We start from the raw sequence: 17,994 nt of genomic DNA on the forward strand, positions 1-17,994 counted from the left end.
AGACAGCTCTCCTTTGGTCATAGGAGAGCGAAAGGATGGCTTTGCAGAAGAAAAGGTTTTGATGCAGTGCTGCCCTGCTATGGAAGGAGCTGGTGGAGGCCGATGGAAGAGTACCAGATAACGTGCTGATAGTACAACCCCAGGAGGTGACCTGCTTGTGCCATGCAATGCACCTGTCCCCAGCACCTGAGCACTCCCCAGGGGACATGGACCTGTGCACACCAGAAAGAAGTCACACCATGCCAGAGGGAAGGCAAGGAAAATAAACTGCTTAAAGGCTATTAAATTGCAGAGATTCAGGGTCAGGCTGTCTGCTGGTGTACATCGGCAAGAGGTTTTCATTGGTCTGTCCTTCAGCCTAATTCACCTCTAAGGAACAAAGAAAAACAAGCAATTCAAGAGCAGCTTCATTCTTTTAAACTCTCCTCACTGCCATTTATGCTGTCCTCTCTCCTTACTGCAAGAGCTGCATTTCAGTATAGGCACCTTGAATTGGTTGTAGTTTACACGTTATCCTCACAGACAGATCCCTGGGGCTCTGTACAAAACCCATCTATGGACAGCCTGCGGCAATTCTTGGGATGCTGCAGGTTGAAGTATTAATTATTTCTATTTCTATGGCCTGCTGCTCTGAGGCATGACATCCTTTCTAGGCATATAAACTGGCAATTAACAATGCCAAACAAGTCGAGATAATTGTCTGTTCTGTGATAGTCACACACATCTTCAGTCTGGGTCTCTCAAAACATCCATATTCACCACTGTAGTAGCTATGGGCTCAGATGCAGTAAACACCAGGCAAAAAAAAAAAAAAAGAAAAAAAAAAAAGTCAGATCAGAAATGGCATTTCCATTGCTTTCAGGCAAATGTCTGGCTGCTCCAGGGCACTCTGAGCAAACCCTAGGTTTTCAGCTGGCTTGCAAAGGAAACAGAAAACATCTTCAAGAGCACAAAAATGACCGTCAGAGCCCAGGTTAGCAGCTCCTACAAAGAGTAACAGAGTTTGTTGATCCCCTAAAACCCAGGATAGATGTCTGTAGTAAACTTCCTCCTATTCCAGCAGCTGCAGAAGAGCAGAGGAAGGCACTGGATATGGATTAGGGCCCAAATCAATTTCACTGGAAGTAACAAGTTGGATAATGCCATAGTGCCATTCCAGACTCTCTGTCCTCCAGAGTGGTGTGGGAGTGTGGGGCTCTGTAAGCCAAGTTGGGCTGCTCGGGAAAAAGAAGCACCGTACAGGGGAATGGATCAGCTGGGTGGGAGGAGGTACAGGGTAACACTCTGTATCAACAATCCTTAGCAGTAATACTAAGGCATCAGCATTTGTTTGAAGCACAGGTTTTCCAAAATGGTATGCAGCACATTGAGTGAAAACACATAGGATAATACCAAGAGCTATTTGGACAGATCAGGGAAAGAGGAACTACCACAAAAGCTGAAACTAGAGGGGGCAAGCAAAGCAGACTAAACATCTAGCAGAGAGAAACAGAACAACACTGCTTCCCTACAGAGAGGACAACAAGACTTACATCATGGCAGAAAATATTCATGCTGCACATTAGGAAACGAGTGTGCACGTGTACTGCACTACCAGACTACCAGAAAACTCCTAGGATGGATGATGCAATCAGTATTGGCAGTGGTGGTCGTATGCCATAAAATCACCCTTGAAATGAATTACGCTAACAAGTTCCACTTATTTCCACGATATTTTCTCTTTGCTCAACCCACCAGCAAGTCCACCTAGCCATCTACGTCAATCTGTGGACTTAGCCCAGCTGCACACTCATGTTTTAACCTGTTTGCTAATGTGTAAATTAAACAAGAGAGACAGATAGTAATGCTACATAATTTGAGGAATTTTCCAAAGTTAAGATACTGATCTAAACCTACCATCTTTCTCTTTGCTCACTTGACAAAGGAATCAAACTAATAGAAAAATGAAGATGTACAGGACATCAGAACAGCATACACCAGAGCTATTTTTTTGTTTTGATTAGACAGGAGAGGTTTTAGTCTTCACAATGCAGAAAATAAGTTTATTTCAAGGTCAGAGAAATATTCTATTTTCACTTGTAATTTTCTATTTCAATTAATTGAATCTAATAATTATATTTCATACTTTACATTTTACTGGACTATTTCAATATGAATGAAAATGATTATTAATGAAAATGGATGTTTCCAAATGATTGCATTTTAAGACTATTTAAGCCAGTACAAAATTTCTGTTTTGTCTCTTCTGCTGAGAATAATTTTTTAGTGTTGGCAGTATTCATGAGATTAGTGACACATGATTAGGCTACATCAAAGAACATTTTATAGAAAACAGCTACTTTTGTGACAGGAAGTCCAATTTCTATAACGGAAGTTCCTATACTAGCATTTTTTAAATTCCTTTTGAATTTAAAAATTTGTTCTTATTTAAAATTAGCCTTTGGCTATAAATGAAAATATAACATTTTAGCCCCAAATCTTATTTTTTCATCGAAATATAGAAACTGAAAACCTGAAAAAAAAGATCTTTTTTAAAGCAACAGAGACTTAAATATTCAAATTACAAAAATGCTCAAACTATGATGGAAAAAAAAAATCACAGAAACATTAGAAAGGTGTCTGTGCAAAGCAGTATCAGTTATTCTCCCTGGAATTGCACATTTCTTGGCCAGAGAGCATTATCACGAAACCCTTGATCTTTGACAGAAGTAGGAAAAATGCCTCTGTCCTGCAGAGCTGTTCAAAAGTTCTCTTTGATCTAAAGCAAGGAATGGCTGGAGCAGGCTGGAAATTTTCAGAGATGACTTCCAGGAAGAAGTGTGGCACAAAAAAAGGATGACCTAGGATCAAAATAAGCATGTGGAAGGAGCTCTTCATACAACGTCTTGATGGGCTGGTAGCACTTCCTACCTGGTGATGTAAATGTCTGAAGTGTGCCTAAGAACCTGAAGTTTGCCTGGAGCCTGAAAAAGCTGTTATGTTTTCAGGGAAAGCATCATATAGATTTCACCTGTTCTCACTCTTTTCCAGACATCTATGCAAAGTCACTCTGTTTTGTTGTTGTTGTCTGTTTAGCTTCAGAAATACTTCGTGTTTGTCAGCAACATGAGTCAAAAACACCATCAGCATATAGGCAGAGCTTACAGACATATAAGGGACATGTACAAGAATGAAACCTCATCACCTTGTTACTGAGCAAGGAGATCTTCAATCCACGTAGTCCATGGAAAGACTGAGCTACAGCTCAATACTGTTCTTCCCAAAGCTCGAATGGGGGAGAGATGTCAACGTCAAACATCATGAGTCAAGGGGAGCCCTGAGCAGCAGAAGGTGGAAGAATACAGCTAACATTTAGAATATCCTCATGAGAATATCCTAAACAGCAGGTAAAAACAAGAGAATTCAGCATAAAAATGAGTTAGGAGGGCTTGGCTAAGCACATGCTATTGTAGGAAAAATAAAAGCCTGGTGTGGTTGTGCAGAACTGCACAACTACAGACTCAGTTTTAAACCTCCAAAGTAATCGCTTGCGTAGTGAGCAAGGGAACATTGTGGTGAGAAAGGGCTTGCCCATCCCAGAAGCTTGACATCCTGGTCTGACCTGCAACCAAAAGTGTTTTTAATAAGCACCTTCTCCCAAGCCAGAAAAATATGATGATGCAGAGAGGAACATTATCCCAGAGAACTGGGATATGGGATATCTTTTTTTTTTTTCTTTTTCTTTTTCTTTTTTTTTTTTCTGAGTGCTATTGGGTGTACTGTTATCCCACTAAGCAATGACAAAATCTGAATCTGATAATGTGCCTCTCTCTCCTTGATTATCCCGGGAAAAAACAAAACAAAACAAAACAAACAAAAAACAGCAACTGGACTCTGGCTGCCTACACAAATCTAAGAGAGCTGCATCATTCCCTGCACCTAGTCACCTCAATGCAGTTTTCAAAACCCATGGAAGATGAGCTGCTGGAGGTATACCAGGCATGTTGCTATGACGTTGTTGGAAGCATAACAGTGAATATACAGTGACTGTCACAAAACAGATCAACTAGGCCAGCTCAGTCCAAATAAACTGTTAATATTCTTGGTACCACACAGGTATGCTGCATCACTCCAAGTTTCCTCAGAACTGGAAATTCTTCCAGCTCAGAACATCATCCTCCTTCTGCGTCCTGCCCTTCCAGTCCAGGTAAATAAAGACCAAGGTAGCAACAGACCTGTTAATGCCCTATATGTGACATTCACCTTTGCATTTTCTGAATGGAGCCAGGAAACTGCTGAGTCTAGAAAGCTCCACAGACTGTTATATCCTCCAGAAATTTCAGTCTTTCACTGCAATGCAATCTTCTCTGAAGAGAGACCAGCATGAGTGTGTGCAAGGGACGAAATGAGCTAGGCAAGCAGCAGAAGTCAGCATAACCTTTGCAGTCACCAGAGACATGACCCTAGATGAAAATTGCTCGGAAGCAGATCAAGCAGAAAAAAAAATATATATATATATATATTTCTGGAGTGCAGATTTGTCAATGAGCACAGAAACTGCCAGGTGCGGGGGAAAGCTGTTACAGTTCTGCACACCAGTACTAACCTAGCTCCAGTTTCCCAACTAATCAGCCCACAAGAGACAGGGAATAACCCTGACAAGGTTAAAATGCAAGAGCTGAGTGCTAAAGAAGACAGACCAAACTGCCAGAAAATCCGGATATTTAAGGTATCAAAAAAGAATTACCCCAAAATAGTGGAATCACTCATATTCTCTGCAGAATACTAGCATTCTCTCTAGTTTACATGCTTATTTAAGATGACAACTCAGTGAAGAAAAGGCAAGCAGAGCTTAGGATGTAACTGTGTGGCTCTGGCTGGTATTTCAGTTGTCTCCCATAGCCTCCTTCATGGGGCTCAATGCTCCACAGGAGAGGAGGAGAGTATGCTCTTGCCCAAATCCGCTGACTGCTTAAAGGAACAAAACACAAAACAAGGTCAGACAGAGGGAGAACACATAATGGGAATATATCATTACTACACTGAAGGGCAGTCTGTGAGTACAAAAAAAAAATCAATTTTTTTCTGGAAGTAGTGAAGTAAAGGAGTATTTTAAAGATGGAAATTGAGAAAGGACTGGAATCCTCATCAGGATCAGGTGCTAAATGTCTTTTTCTTTATAACATAGTTGATTTAAAGAATGAAACAAAGAGACAAAAATCTACTTCAAAATGCAGCTTCTGAACATTGCTGTTTCTGTGCAGCATTCTCATGCCAAGGAATCTGGGACTGTGCATACAGTCCAAATCAAGCTTTGCAAAGTATATTGATAAAAGCTATTATACTGTTGAATCAATGTTTGAACAAAGCCCACATTTTGCTGTTAAATTTATTGGGGGGCGGTGGAGGTATAGGGAGAGCAACAACCCACAAAATCTGCATTTGATTTGAAGGTCTTCATTGCAGTTACATCTGATTTATTATGATTTTTAAGAGTCTAAATTCAGGAGACCCAGCTTCAGATCACAGCTGTGCTACAGACGTCATTATACGACCTTGAGAAAGTCACTTAACCCCTTCGTCTCTTCTTCATCGATGAAACAGAAAGAGCAATTCCCATCCTCTTTCACTACGGCAAGAGGAGAAAAAATTTTCCAATTATCTCTACAGACAAGTACAGTCATGCTGAGGAACTAAAGTAGAAAGGGAAAGAAACAGCAGTTACACGCTCTTACCATATTAAGATACATTTATAGGTATACAGACATGTAGATCTGTATATAAGTATACAGATTAAGTTATGTACTCTTATTTTTATTTTTATTTTTCCAGGGATAAGATTATGAATAAGCCTTCATGGATAAAGGTGCCTTCAAAGGGGTACTTCTAAAACAGGATTATCAGCAGCTCACACACAGTATCATAGTCTCAAATACAAGTTACACCTTAAAGCATTCTGTACAGACATTTTATTCAACATGATTGGCCCAGTAGGGATCAGATGAAGAAGGTGGTACCTTTATTAAACTATAAACCAGTCACTTACCAGCTTTGTAACAGAGGTCCTGTAAAAAACACCTGAACGTGTTTTTAACACAAGATATTTGCAAGTTGGCTGCTAACAGTTAAAACGCAAACATATACACATTTGATATCAGTTGCTGAATAGAGCACAAAGCCTGGTAAAAAAGAGTCAGTAAGGGGAAAACAGCAGCAGTGTATCAAGGGCAAAAGAGCAGTATTATTTTCTGCAGAGCTAACAACTCACAACTGCAGGAACTCAACTGCAGGGCATGAGTCTCACTGTAGAAGAAGATTCAGGAATTTTCATGCAGGAAAACTACAGGCTTATGTTTGTTCATTTTTTGTTCACAGAAGCAGGAACTGCATTTAAGAAGAGAGAAGAGAAGAAAAGAGAAGAGAAGAGAAGAGAAGAGAAGAGAAGAGAAGAGAAGAGAAGAGAAGAGAAGAGAAGAGAAGAGAAGAGAAGAGAAGAGAAGAGAAGAGAAGAGAAGAGAAGAGAAGAAGAAAGAAGAAGAAAGAAAGAAGAAGAAGAAGAAGAAGAAGAAGAAGAAGAAGAAGAAGAAGAAGAAAAAGAAAAAGAAAAAGAGAAAAAGAAAAAGAAAAAGAAAGAAAAGAAAGACACATGGATTAGATTCCTCTGTTTTTTTTTTTTAATTTCTCTGCAACCTTCAAAGCCCTGTCACTACCTATGAACATAGCCCAGTGCAGCAATGTCACCCAAATTCATGGCAAGTGGATAGCTTCTTTCTCCCACGGACACACAATCCAAAATTCAACCTTCCCATTGTCAAAGGCAGACTTATTTTGGGGGTGATTTCTAACTCACTTTTTGGCATGCTCCTGCTGATGACAACTGAAAAGACATGTATTCCTGATTGCCACTCAAGGTTTTTGTTTATGTTTGCAAAATGGTCTACAGAATTTTGCACTTTTGAATAATGCAAGAATCCTCCTTGTAACATTGCTTATGTTTTGTATAAATTGAGGCTGAACGATGGGAAAACAAAACAAAATGTGTTTTCATTATTAAAAGACTGCATAAACAATTTTTTTTTTTGATTTATGTCTCATTGCAGAAGGATGATATGGTGCTTGCAGTGCTTTGGGAAATACACAGTTTCCAGTTGACTGTTACTGGTAGCACTTCTGTGATGTCTACAGTCCCAGTTAACATTAACTCACAGAACTATACAAAACCGGCATAAGTATCTGGCCCTTCCAGTCACCCGACTATAACCTACATTTATACTCTTTGCAATATGTCACCTAGTTTACATTGAAATTGTAATGGGAACCAGTTCCCATCAATAGTTTTGCATTTGATGCTTATCTTACTCCATCTGCTGGGACGTGCAGCTCTCTGCAGACACTTAGCAGAGGGCACAAACTTCAGACATACTTATGACATCAGTGTATACTCCTCTGCTAATGAAGTGAAGCAAGACGAGACCAATAGGAACTCATGTAGCTCTTATAAAACTGTTAGTCAGCAGATCAGTGCTGCAGTGCTGCAGTGCTGCATGCCTCTGAAATCCAAATGGGAACCAAGGCAGGCACAGGGAGGCTGAGCTGAAAGACAGCAAGAAAATTAGATGAATGGCTGTTAAGATGATAAACAAAGTAAATGCTAATGATTTTTAAACTGACAGAAACGGATGATAAATGATTCCAGTTCCTGCTTGGAAAGTAAACCAAAGGAGAGTGGCAGCAACACACCCATACAGTAGGCAGAGCATGGGAGCATGAAATGTATTCTCCTATCATTTGTCATATACTCTGTATTTCACATTATGACAAGAAGGGTCACCTTCCATCATCAGCAAAGAAAAAATTGGCCCTGCAGTCATATCTTCTGAATCTCAGAGTGTTATATGCTGGCTGGTTCTGCACCAACACTTCTCACCAGTGCATCCAAAAGGCTGCCAGGAAGGAAGAAAGCATTATGAGTCATATCTGTTACTAAATGCTGGAAATAAGGCACATCTTTGCACATATATCACTAAATTTTTCTTCTTACAAGCCTGCCATGCAACAAGACAGACATCAAACATCTAGCAGCACCATCAGGCTAGCGTGCCTTCTCCTTCCAAACTGATATTCAAAGTGCCATCAAGCACTGTGATAGTCTGTTTTTTTGTTTGTTTGTTTTGTTTTTTTCTTTCTTCACCATCAAATGCAAAAGACACTCCAATATTCTTCACTGTGCTCACACCAAGGCACAAGTATTCTCAAACTGAGTGCTAGCAATTTTCAGAAAAATGGCGTTGGCTTCAAATTCTGTCTCTTCAGTGCTGCAAGAAATCCTCTATGGGGATCTGAGAAACCTTCATATTGCATGAAAACAAACAAAGCAGGTGAGCACATGCACACACATTCATGCAAACCAGAAGATTAAGTTTCAGGCAGTGTATGCAACTGTGAGAGAATATAATCAGGACATCACTGTTAAACAAGTACAGTCACAAGTCCATTGAAATGGTGTTCTCCTGACAACTCTAAAAGAGTCCTTTTGGTCCAAAGGAGTTAAGATATTTTGATGATGCTAGACTGATTATGAAAATACAGAGGTCAGTGAAAATTCATCTCAGAACAGATAACCTAAAAAGTCACCCATATTGGCAAATATTCCACACAGTTTCACAGTTGGGGCTCAGACTGCATCAGCTTCCACAATGAAATCTGTCCTCCTCTCAGTTCAGACAGCAGCCAGGCTAGCTGTTCAAGGACTGCCTAATGAACCCCAGAATTATCACAAATGTTACAACTATACTCCTTACCACAAAGTTGCAGGAGATTATTGAAGGTTCAGTTTTGTTTTCACTTCTCAGAATCACTAACTCCTCCTCAGGACATCATAGAGATGAGAGACCCAGGAGAGAGAATGAATACTGCTGACAAAATACTCTACATACACCAATGCGAGTAGAATGGAAATTCTCAGGCAACAGCTGCCAGTTTGGGGGCATAAACCAGGCCCTGAATGTGCTGATTAGTATAGCAAAGCTATCAAATAATTGCTTATTGGAAATTGCCCATTTGCTGTATCTCCTTACTGTAACTTCAACTATTGGCCTCTGCTACAAAAGAGAGAGAGAGAGAGAGAGAGTAAAACATGGACACAAACATAATTCATGTTTGTGATTCTGTCATTTAACATTTGACAGCAGGAATAAGTAGGATTTCTCTGCCTTCGTGGGGACTTGGGGCCCTTCTGGCCAAGCCTTGGATGTGGTACCATTCTCATCCAAAAGGCTACATAAACCAGAAGCTTGGAAGCAGATGGGGACATTGCCGGTTGGAATGCATTATGTGCCTGAAAAAAAATGGCCTAAAAATAAAAGTGTGTTTACTTTTTACCACCGTGACAGAGATCAGGAAAAAGCACACCTCCCCTGATTTACTCTAGAGACAGGCCAGGCCTCATAAAGGCAGTATGAGCATCCTGTCATAAGTGTTATGAACAGACTCGCATACGAAGTCGGTCTGTTAATAAATGTTATTAATCACAGAATTTATTAATTAATTAAGTAAGCAAGCAGAAGCAAAACAGCGCTGGGCGGCCGGGGAGTTCCGACTCCGCAGCGGCGCACAATTTTCCTTCTCCGGGGGTGCTGTTTTATAGTATCCGAGTTCCAGCTTGTCCGGGCTTGTTGAACCAGCTGCGGCTATGCAGTCCAAAGGGGGGGGGGGGGGGGCTGCTTCCTCTCTTTGGTGCTCACGCGTTGTGCTAATGTTTGGGTGGGGGGAGTGAAGTAGCAGACAGGATGTCTTGCGATGGGGTATTTCACAGAGTCTTCGTACCTGTTCAAGGATGTTTACCCAACACCCCCCCTTCTTGTTATCTGCCTAATAAGCCTCCCCTTCATTGAGGCAACATTGTGCAACCTTATCTCCCTCGCAGATTCCCAAATTCCTTACAGATAGTTAGCAAATCCCCCCCCTCCCCAACTTTGTCATCATATATCAAGGTTCTATTATGATCAGGAAGCTCTGTCCCAACCTCGTGTAAAATACTATCTATTTTATAACCATCTTATCTCTTTTCTTTTTTTTTTTTTTTTTTTTTTTTTTTTATTTCTTTATACAATGAACAAATACATCTTACCCATTACAATAAGCACTTCCACACTAGGAGCTGCAGATGAACTCAGGAATCAGGTATGCATAAGCCACCACACCAAGCAGACTGCAAGAAGCCATGAGCCCAATAATTACATGGAGCCTTCACAACCAAAACAACAAATTCAGTATTATGAGACGTTTACTTTCAGCAGCACCAATAGTACCCCTGGAGTCAGAAAAAGTAATCGTGGCATAGGTCAGGCATCCTAACAGACAGTGACACAGCCTCTGAGGCATTCATACACCCCAGACAAGCCTGGCTTTACCTGCAAAGCCCCTCTGAATCCCCCAACCACAGATAAAATGCTTGAACAAGGCACTATAGAACACAAACCCAAATTCATAGAAACCTAAAATCATAGCATGGTTTGGGTTGGAAGGGACCTTAAAGACCACCTAATTCCAACCCTCTGCCATGGGCAGGGACACCTCCCACCACACCAGGTTGCCCAAAGCCCCATCCAGCCTGGCCTTGAACACCTCCAGGAATGGGGCATCCACAGCTTCTCTGGGCAGCCTGTGCCAGTGCCTCACTGCCTTCTGAGTGAAGAATGTATTCCTAATATCTAATCTAAACCTATCTCTTTTTTTTAGTTAAAGGCCATTGCCCCATCACTACACCCCCTGAAAAAGAGTCCCTCCCCAGCTTTCCTGTAGGCCCCCTTTAGGTACTGGAAGGCCGCTGTAAGGTCTGCCCAGAGACTTCTCTTCTCCAGGCTGAACAACCCCAACTCCCTCAGCCTGCCTTCACAGGAGAGCTGCTCCAGCCCTCCGATCATCCTCATGGCCCTCCTCTGGACTTGTTCTAACACGTCCATGTCCTTCTTGTGCTGGGGGTTGCCAGAGCTGAACACAGTAATTGTTGAAAGACAATGCATCTACAGGAGCTTTGATACTGTCTTATAGGGTTAGAAATAGATACAGAGGGTACAGGCAAGAAGAAGGGAGATTCAGAGACAAAGAAACACCTAAAAGCAAGAAAATGACTTAAGAAAACAAAAGGTAAAACTTTACTCTGAGGGTTTTCAAACACTTGCACAGGTTGCCCAGAGAGGTTATAAAGTCTCTGTCTTTGAAGATGCTTAAAACCGAACTGAACACAACCCTGAGCAGCCTACTGTAGATGACCCTTCTCTGAGCAGGGGCATTGTACTAGACAATCTCCAGAGGTGCCTTACAACCTATACCACTTTGTGATTCTGTGTAAAAATCACATTGTATTGTCACAGGCCAAGGAAGAGAGGGTACTAGGCACAAGCTTCCATCTGAAGCATTGTATATATTTTAGAGAACACTGAAAAAAATAAGGAGCTATGCAAATGCTTAATTACAGAATGTGACTATGCAGTTTTCTTAGCAACTCAGGATCCTGAAGGCACTCAGAGGGTCTCCTCTGTGACCCAGTCCCTAAGTGGTGATTTCTGACCTGCCTCAAGAATCTCCACCCAAAGCACTTTCCTTAAATACTGAATTTAAGCCAAATGTGCAAATGCTTTGAAGTAAGATTTTGTGCTATCAGGAAGACTGCTTTCAGATCTTTCCGGCTACCCTGGACAAGACCCTCATCTCAGTCCCTTGAATAGCATCCAAGCGGACATAATTTCCTACTGGGAGGTCACCTAGGACATTCCAGCTAGACTTCTGCTGGCTACCACTAAGAGTGTTTCTCTTGCACTCTATGATTGATCCATTTAGCATTCAGTACCTGTAATCTGTGTGCTCTTACCGCAGCACTAAAAGGATTTCCCTGACTTTACTTTCCTGTAATTCTATGCCCAGAGGCAATTTGATTCCTGCCTGGTGCTGCACAAGATGACTCACTCTTCTCTTTTAAGAATTCCATTACCAACAAGCGGTGACTCATCTCGACCAGATTAGCAATGCTGAGGTTTTGTGACTCTGGCCAATTCTCAAAGCTCATCCTCTGAATACCTGAAATTTTGCATGCTCTAAAAGCCTGGGGATTTGGAAAAGGGTGCTTATATACATTGATCTGGTGGTTTTCACTTTGCAATAAGTTTGCATTTACACACACCTATGTGCCACCGAGCTCCTCATAAACACACTTGAACTAATGGTTTCCCAGGAGGGACAGCTGTGTAGGGCTAGAGCCTAATGACTTTGCTCTTCTGCCCCTCTCTCCTCTTTGAAGACTGTCATCCCCTTCAAATGTTGAAGTTTTTTAACTGCTTGCTTCAGCCAAAATTCATGCCAGGCAAACTTAAACATTTTAAAACAGCACACGTCTGCACTTGATCTAGTTGAAAAACAGTGGGAAGATAATTTCTTTCTGTAGTGTAGCTTTGTTGTAAACACAGTACATTGATAATTCCAGAAAAGATGCTTGTCATCTTGGAATGTATTCCATCCAGGATTTTTAAATCTCAGCTTTCAAGACTGAAGTGATGTACTTCACCATTTGCTTTGCATACTGTCAGCTTATCAGTAGAACATTTCATGTTACTACAGCAAACATAGCGTAAGCTATTTGGACTTACCTTCAAAGCAGGACAACTGAAAGTCAGGTCCATGGACAAGGCAAGGACACTGGGGTAGGCCTCACCAGGAAATCCCAGTGGCTGCAGGGCCAGCAAAGCCTACCGATCATCTGCTGGCACACAGTGCTGAAGTGACTCATGTGGGGTGACCTTTAGCATTACTGTTAACTGCATAACACAAAGACACACACCACTAAATCTTTTATTTCCCTAAGTAACATGGTTATGGATTACTGGAAGATATAACCTGATTTTTTGGTTAATTAACTCAGATTGAGCAGAAGCTATCATCAGAGGCAACCAGATACTTCTGGAAAGGACTTTCATGAGTTAAGATATAATAAGTGACTGTTTTAATGCCATCTGAACCCAAAACTTAAGTTCTAGGACCTTAATAATTTCTTTACAGAAAAAACTCCTTGACTAATGCTGCTAGCAACACTGAATAACTAAACAAGTCAGAATGAGATAAAGCATCCATAAACTCTTTCTTAAAGGGAAACAGATTAGAGAATGATGAAAGTAACACACTTTCCCCAGCAAACATACAAAATGAGAATTTTGTTCCAGCTTCATTTCTAAATGGAGATTCCCATCAAGACCAAAGGGCAAAAGAAAGAGGTCTTTTACTTCATTCTCCTTCTTTAAATGCAAAAGAAAGAGCCCCTATGCTACAGTTTTCTCATCATTTACCTCTGGTTTTAATAAATTGCATTTGTAGACCATTCAACCTCCTGTCCGAAATTGCTTTGGTTATTATATTAAGATGATGGGAAAAACAAATTAAAATCTCTCTCCAATTTCATCTTTTTACTGAACAGCTTCCTGTCATTATGTAAGTTTGTCTTTGCCCACAGATTAAGCAATGCTTTTAGGGTCATTTGTCTGCTTTACTGATGGTATTTGAACAGAGCATAACTCATATACAAACTCCCAGCACTATTTTTTTTCCCTCCAAAGGAAAGAAAGCAGTGATTAGTGATCAAAACACTAGAAATACTTTCGCATGACCTCTGGCCTAAGTGCTGTCTGTGTCAGAAGTTCAAAGAGCCAAGAATAAAATAACAAGTCTTAAAAAGCCTAAACGATAATTGTTCTATCTTCTTTCTCAGAAAGCAAGCAAACAAACAAACAAACAACAATAATAATAAAAAGACAATACAACCTATCATTTAGAGACTGTGAGTGTCTTTTTATTAATGAAAGTAACTGAATCAAATTAGGGCCATATTGCACACATCAGCTGCAAAGCCTAGAGGAGACATTAAACCATTTTGTGTCAGACACAAAGAACATCCAACACCACCAAGCAATGCTTGGCTGTTCGGCTACTGCTATGTTTCACTCCACACAGGCAGGGCATCTTTCTAATCTTCTGAGTGCCCATCATCACTGAGAACAACATTTAGCCAGCACAAATAGGATGGCAGCCAGGACACAGAAATCTAAGCTGAAGCTGGAAAACACATATTTTTCTTTAGAAGCTTTTTTTCTCTGCATATGTTTTAATGTAAGTCATTAAAATTTAATTCCTCCCTGTTAGGAATAAATTGCTTGTTAATTTTAGAGTTGTAACCAAACACCTGCACCTTTTTAGTTTCTCATTCATTGCTGTTAAGGTTCTTACTGTTCTCTCTTGCAGAAATTTTTATTTTTGAACCAGGATCCCACAGAATAAAAGAACATATCCTGTCCCCAAAACTTTACAATAAAATGATACAAAACAGCAATGCATAGTGGCAGTCAGGTAATGCAGAAGAAAATAGAGATTGTCATAAGAGATGGTTTACAAAACAGCTACAGCTTAATCCATAAATCAATTTTTGCGTGCATCTTAGTAAAGGTGAATATTTAGGAGAGCTGTGAAGTAGATATTTGAGATAGATTTGAAGACACTGTCAAAGTATCTTTCCTCCATCCTAGTACTAAACCAGGCAGGAGAAACATGGTGGTTAGACTGAAAAAATTATATATGCAGGCTGGTGCTGTTGATGAAATGGAAGCCAACATTGGTCTTTCAATATTTAATAAAGAGGAATACACCTTGACAGGCCTTTAAGAGGGTGTAAATAGTCAGCACTTACACTGCAGAGAAGGGGGAATCAGTCCAGGCAGATAAGCAGAGGTCTTACGTCTCCAAAGCAAGGGTCATGGACTGAGTCCATGACATTTGCAGCAACGTCAACAATTTGCAGCAGCATGTGGAACATATCCTCCAAAAACTCTCCAAAATACCATGGTAATAAACTCATCACTATCTGCCTTGCATTTCCCCTGCTATGCCCAATACAGATGGTGTATTGCGCTGCTCAAACCTGAAGCTGTATTCCACAATTTAATTATCAGATACTACCGTCCCAATGCAGTCTGTGTAAGGTATCATGTAGTAATAGGGTCAGAGCTCATCACTGCCTGAGTATTATCTATTTGACGACTGAGATTTTTGATTACATAAAGCTCATTTTGCTTTAATATGTAGACTCTGAAAGAATTGAACTCTATCAATAAATTTATAAGCTCATCAAGAGAAGCAATTGTGTTAAAAATAACTCCTGAGAGCTGGTTTTGCCGAGGCTGCCAGGGCTTTAAGAAACCAGAGCCTGAGGCCAATCCATGAAGTTCTCAGCTACAGCAAATGGGATTACAATCATATAGCTAATACTGTAAGGTCAAGTCACAGCGTGACATGTAATTGAAAATATCTGTTAATATCTGTTGTTGAATCCAGTCACACTTTTAAGGCCCCAGCCGCCCTTAAGCAGTTCGTGTTAGTCAAACCTGGTGCATGTACACTTGTCATAATACAATCGTTCCATCTTGTCTTCCAGGTTCCTAAATTCAAGTGGGTTGGAAAGACTAATAATCACACACAGCACTAAGCGTTAAAAAACCCTGTTTACCCAACCCACTAGAACATTCACTTGAGTCTCACTGACATCAAGGAAAATGTATGCTTTTAGGTAGGCTTGTGCTAATTCACTCATCCATTTTCAGGGCATAACAAATTTAATCTGCCAGGTGATTAGAGATCTCTTCACAGCTGTCCACTATCCAGAAGATTACAATGGGAGTTCGAGCTTGTTTCTGCCAGGCAATATCTTGCTAGCTAGACCACAGAAGCTTTAACATGGTCTTTCCTGAAAGAAACTGAACCTGTTCTCAAATATCATGCTTCAGACATCATGCTTGTTGTTCCCCAGCAGCTTTTATTCTATTTAAGCAGACTGAACAGGGTAGCATATGTAATTTGCATTCCTTGGCATTTTTCTCAGCTTTTTTTTGAGAGGGAAAATGATGACATAATTCTGTAGTTCTACAAATCACTTGTGCCTTTCAAATTGTCAGTATCAGAGTTTAAGACTTTTCCTTCAGGAGTAAATGATGGCTAATAATTGAAAAATCTGTACTATGGGGTTATTTTTAATTGCCAGTATTCTTTCTAACTTGACTTTCTTTTTGTCTTACAGGTCCTCTGGGTTTTCTTCAGAATCTTCTATCTCGCTTCCTTTTCTAATGTTTTGTAGAAAAAAAAAAAGTGCTAGGAAATCTAGAGATTATTAATTATGATTTATTCCCATTTGTCATAGATCACCAGGTGTTATTATGATAGCACAGAGCTTTCTGTAATTCACAATGTTCCCTCAGTCCAGGCCATTTGCATACTAAAGGAATCATATTTCATTTAATCCCCATCAAATGGCATGGCAATTTTCATTAAAATACACTTATATTTCTATCTCTTCTTCCAGAAATATTGTATTCTTATAGTCAAATGTGGCACATCAATGGTTGTGCCATATTAATTAATTTCAGCAATTTTATTGGAGAACAGGAAGCTGAATAGCCAAAAGAAGGAACTAATTTAATCGTTACAACTTGGATTAATTCAGATGTGCATGTTATGTATTTGCAGCCAAACCATCTCAAATTTAAAAGTGAAATTCACTCTGCTGCCATTGACTATTCAAAATGATCAGAAATGACTGACAATTTGTTCAAGTTCCCTAAAGGATAGTTTATTTCTAATAAAGGGTAGCGATTAAGGAAAAGCTGAAAAGAGAACAATTTTGCCAGTGTGCTATTAAAATTGTATCTTGCCACCAGGGCACAGAATTAAACATGTTACAGAAAATTGTCAACATGATTGTGTGGTTTTGACTCCTCTTGAAAACTATGGAAGTATTATGACTATGCAACATCCATCACCTTGCTCTGGCCAAGTTACTTCAGGCACGAAACATTGGAAATACTACTCGTGGTCATATGGTCACACAACACAACACAACTAACCAGGGAACACAAGCTTTTCTGAACAATTCCTTTTGCCCTTGACAAGGTATAAGCATGACCCAGGAGGTCCAAGTGTTCTCACCCTACCTGCAAGATTCCATCTCAGCAAAACAGTAGTTCTGCCTGCATCCTTACTTCCACCCTAAGTCAACAAGCTCAAGACTAAGCAGAAATGTGTACAGGAGAGGGGCAGAATTGTAAGGCTCTTGACACTTCATGGATTGTGACTCAAAACAGAGAACCACAGCATCAAACCTAACTACCAGACAAAATGTCTTCTATGTCTGCAGCCAGGACAGATGAGAGCTGTAAAAATGATGTTTCTCTTCACCAAGACCAGGCAGAACTCATAGAAGGGGAAGCCACATTGCAGGGAATTGTGATTGAATAAGAAACTCCTACAAACTCCTACAATTGAAAAAGGTTCAAAGGAGATGGGAAACAGTAATATGCCTATGAAACTCAGGGAATAATGTAGACAGACCACAGCTGTTGAACAGAAAATTCTTTTTATTTCAACACAAAGGGGACCACAGAGTGTTTTGGGTAAACATCTCTGTCAGTTGAGTAGATCTTTTGACTATATCAACGTTTGAGTGGATCAAATGGTGGTGAAAGTGTTTCCTCTGAGCTCCTTATAAGAGTATGAATGTCTCCCTGACTTAGCTAGACCAGCACAGAGGGGAGTGAGCAAGTGGTTCAGCCCAACACAGGGTATAAAAACTAAACAACTGACAAAATATTCGTGATGAAAGAAATAAATGGGCTTGAGCTGTTTACAACCCAGGTATTCCTTCTGTATGACTGGGGACAGCCAGCATTGTGATGGTGAGCATACTATTGAGACCAGGAATGGGAATCACAGTGGTATTGTGACAAAACTGTGTACTGAAGTTGGTAATATTTTACTACATGCAACTTACATTTGTATTGCATTTTCAGTACATTTTGTTTTACTCTGCTAAATCAAGAATCCCATGTAACATCAACTCGTTTCAAAATTGATATTAAACACTGCACCCTCCCTCCACACATGGAATATCTAAAAGAACCTGGTCAGAGTATTGGACTCTGACATTAA

General features: G+C 40.2%; 1 protein-coding gene and 1 long non-coding RNA gene across 12 annotated transcripts in view; one reads left to right on the forward strand and one right to left on the reverse strand.

Annotated features, from left to right (window-relative positions):
* The window catches only part of LOC310889017 (uncharacterized protein), a gene marked incomplete at its 5' end in the record, with an annotated part of 60,745 nt that overhangs the window by 30,489 nt on the left and 12,262 nt on the right, over window positions 1-17,994 (reverse strand). Inside the window, 2 exons of one of the 11 annotated variants that reach the window (XR_014576325.1) lie at window positions 3,185-3,316; window positions 10,109-10,189. The exons of 2 other annotated variants lie outside the window; for them this stretch is intronic. Coding sequence is in view for 7 of the 9 variants with exons in the window: in XM_083815964.1 (XP_083672090.1) it covers window positions 7,863-7,922 (60 nt within the window). 8 more of the 11 variants (XM_083815965.1, XR_014576324.1, XM_083815960.1 and 5 more) reach the window with 8 other exon arrangements.
* Window positions 10,113-16,583, forward strand: LOC310889020. Its single transcript, XR_014576327.1, has 2 exons — window positions 10,113-15,865; window positions 16,091-16,583. It is a non-coding gene; the product is annotated as an uncharacterized lncRNA (long non-coding RNA).

This window comes from Anser anser (assembly GCF_964211835.1).
Source record: "Anser anser genome assembly, chromosome: Z".
NCBI classification, from domain to species: domain Eukaryota; kingdom Metazoa; phylum Chordata; class Aves; order Anseriformes; family Anatidae; genus Anser; species Anser anser.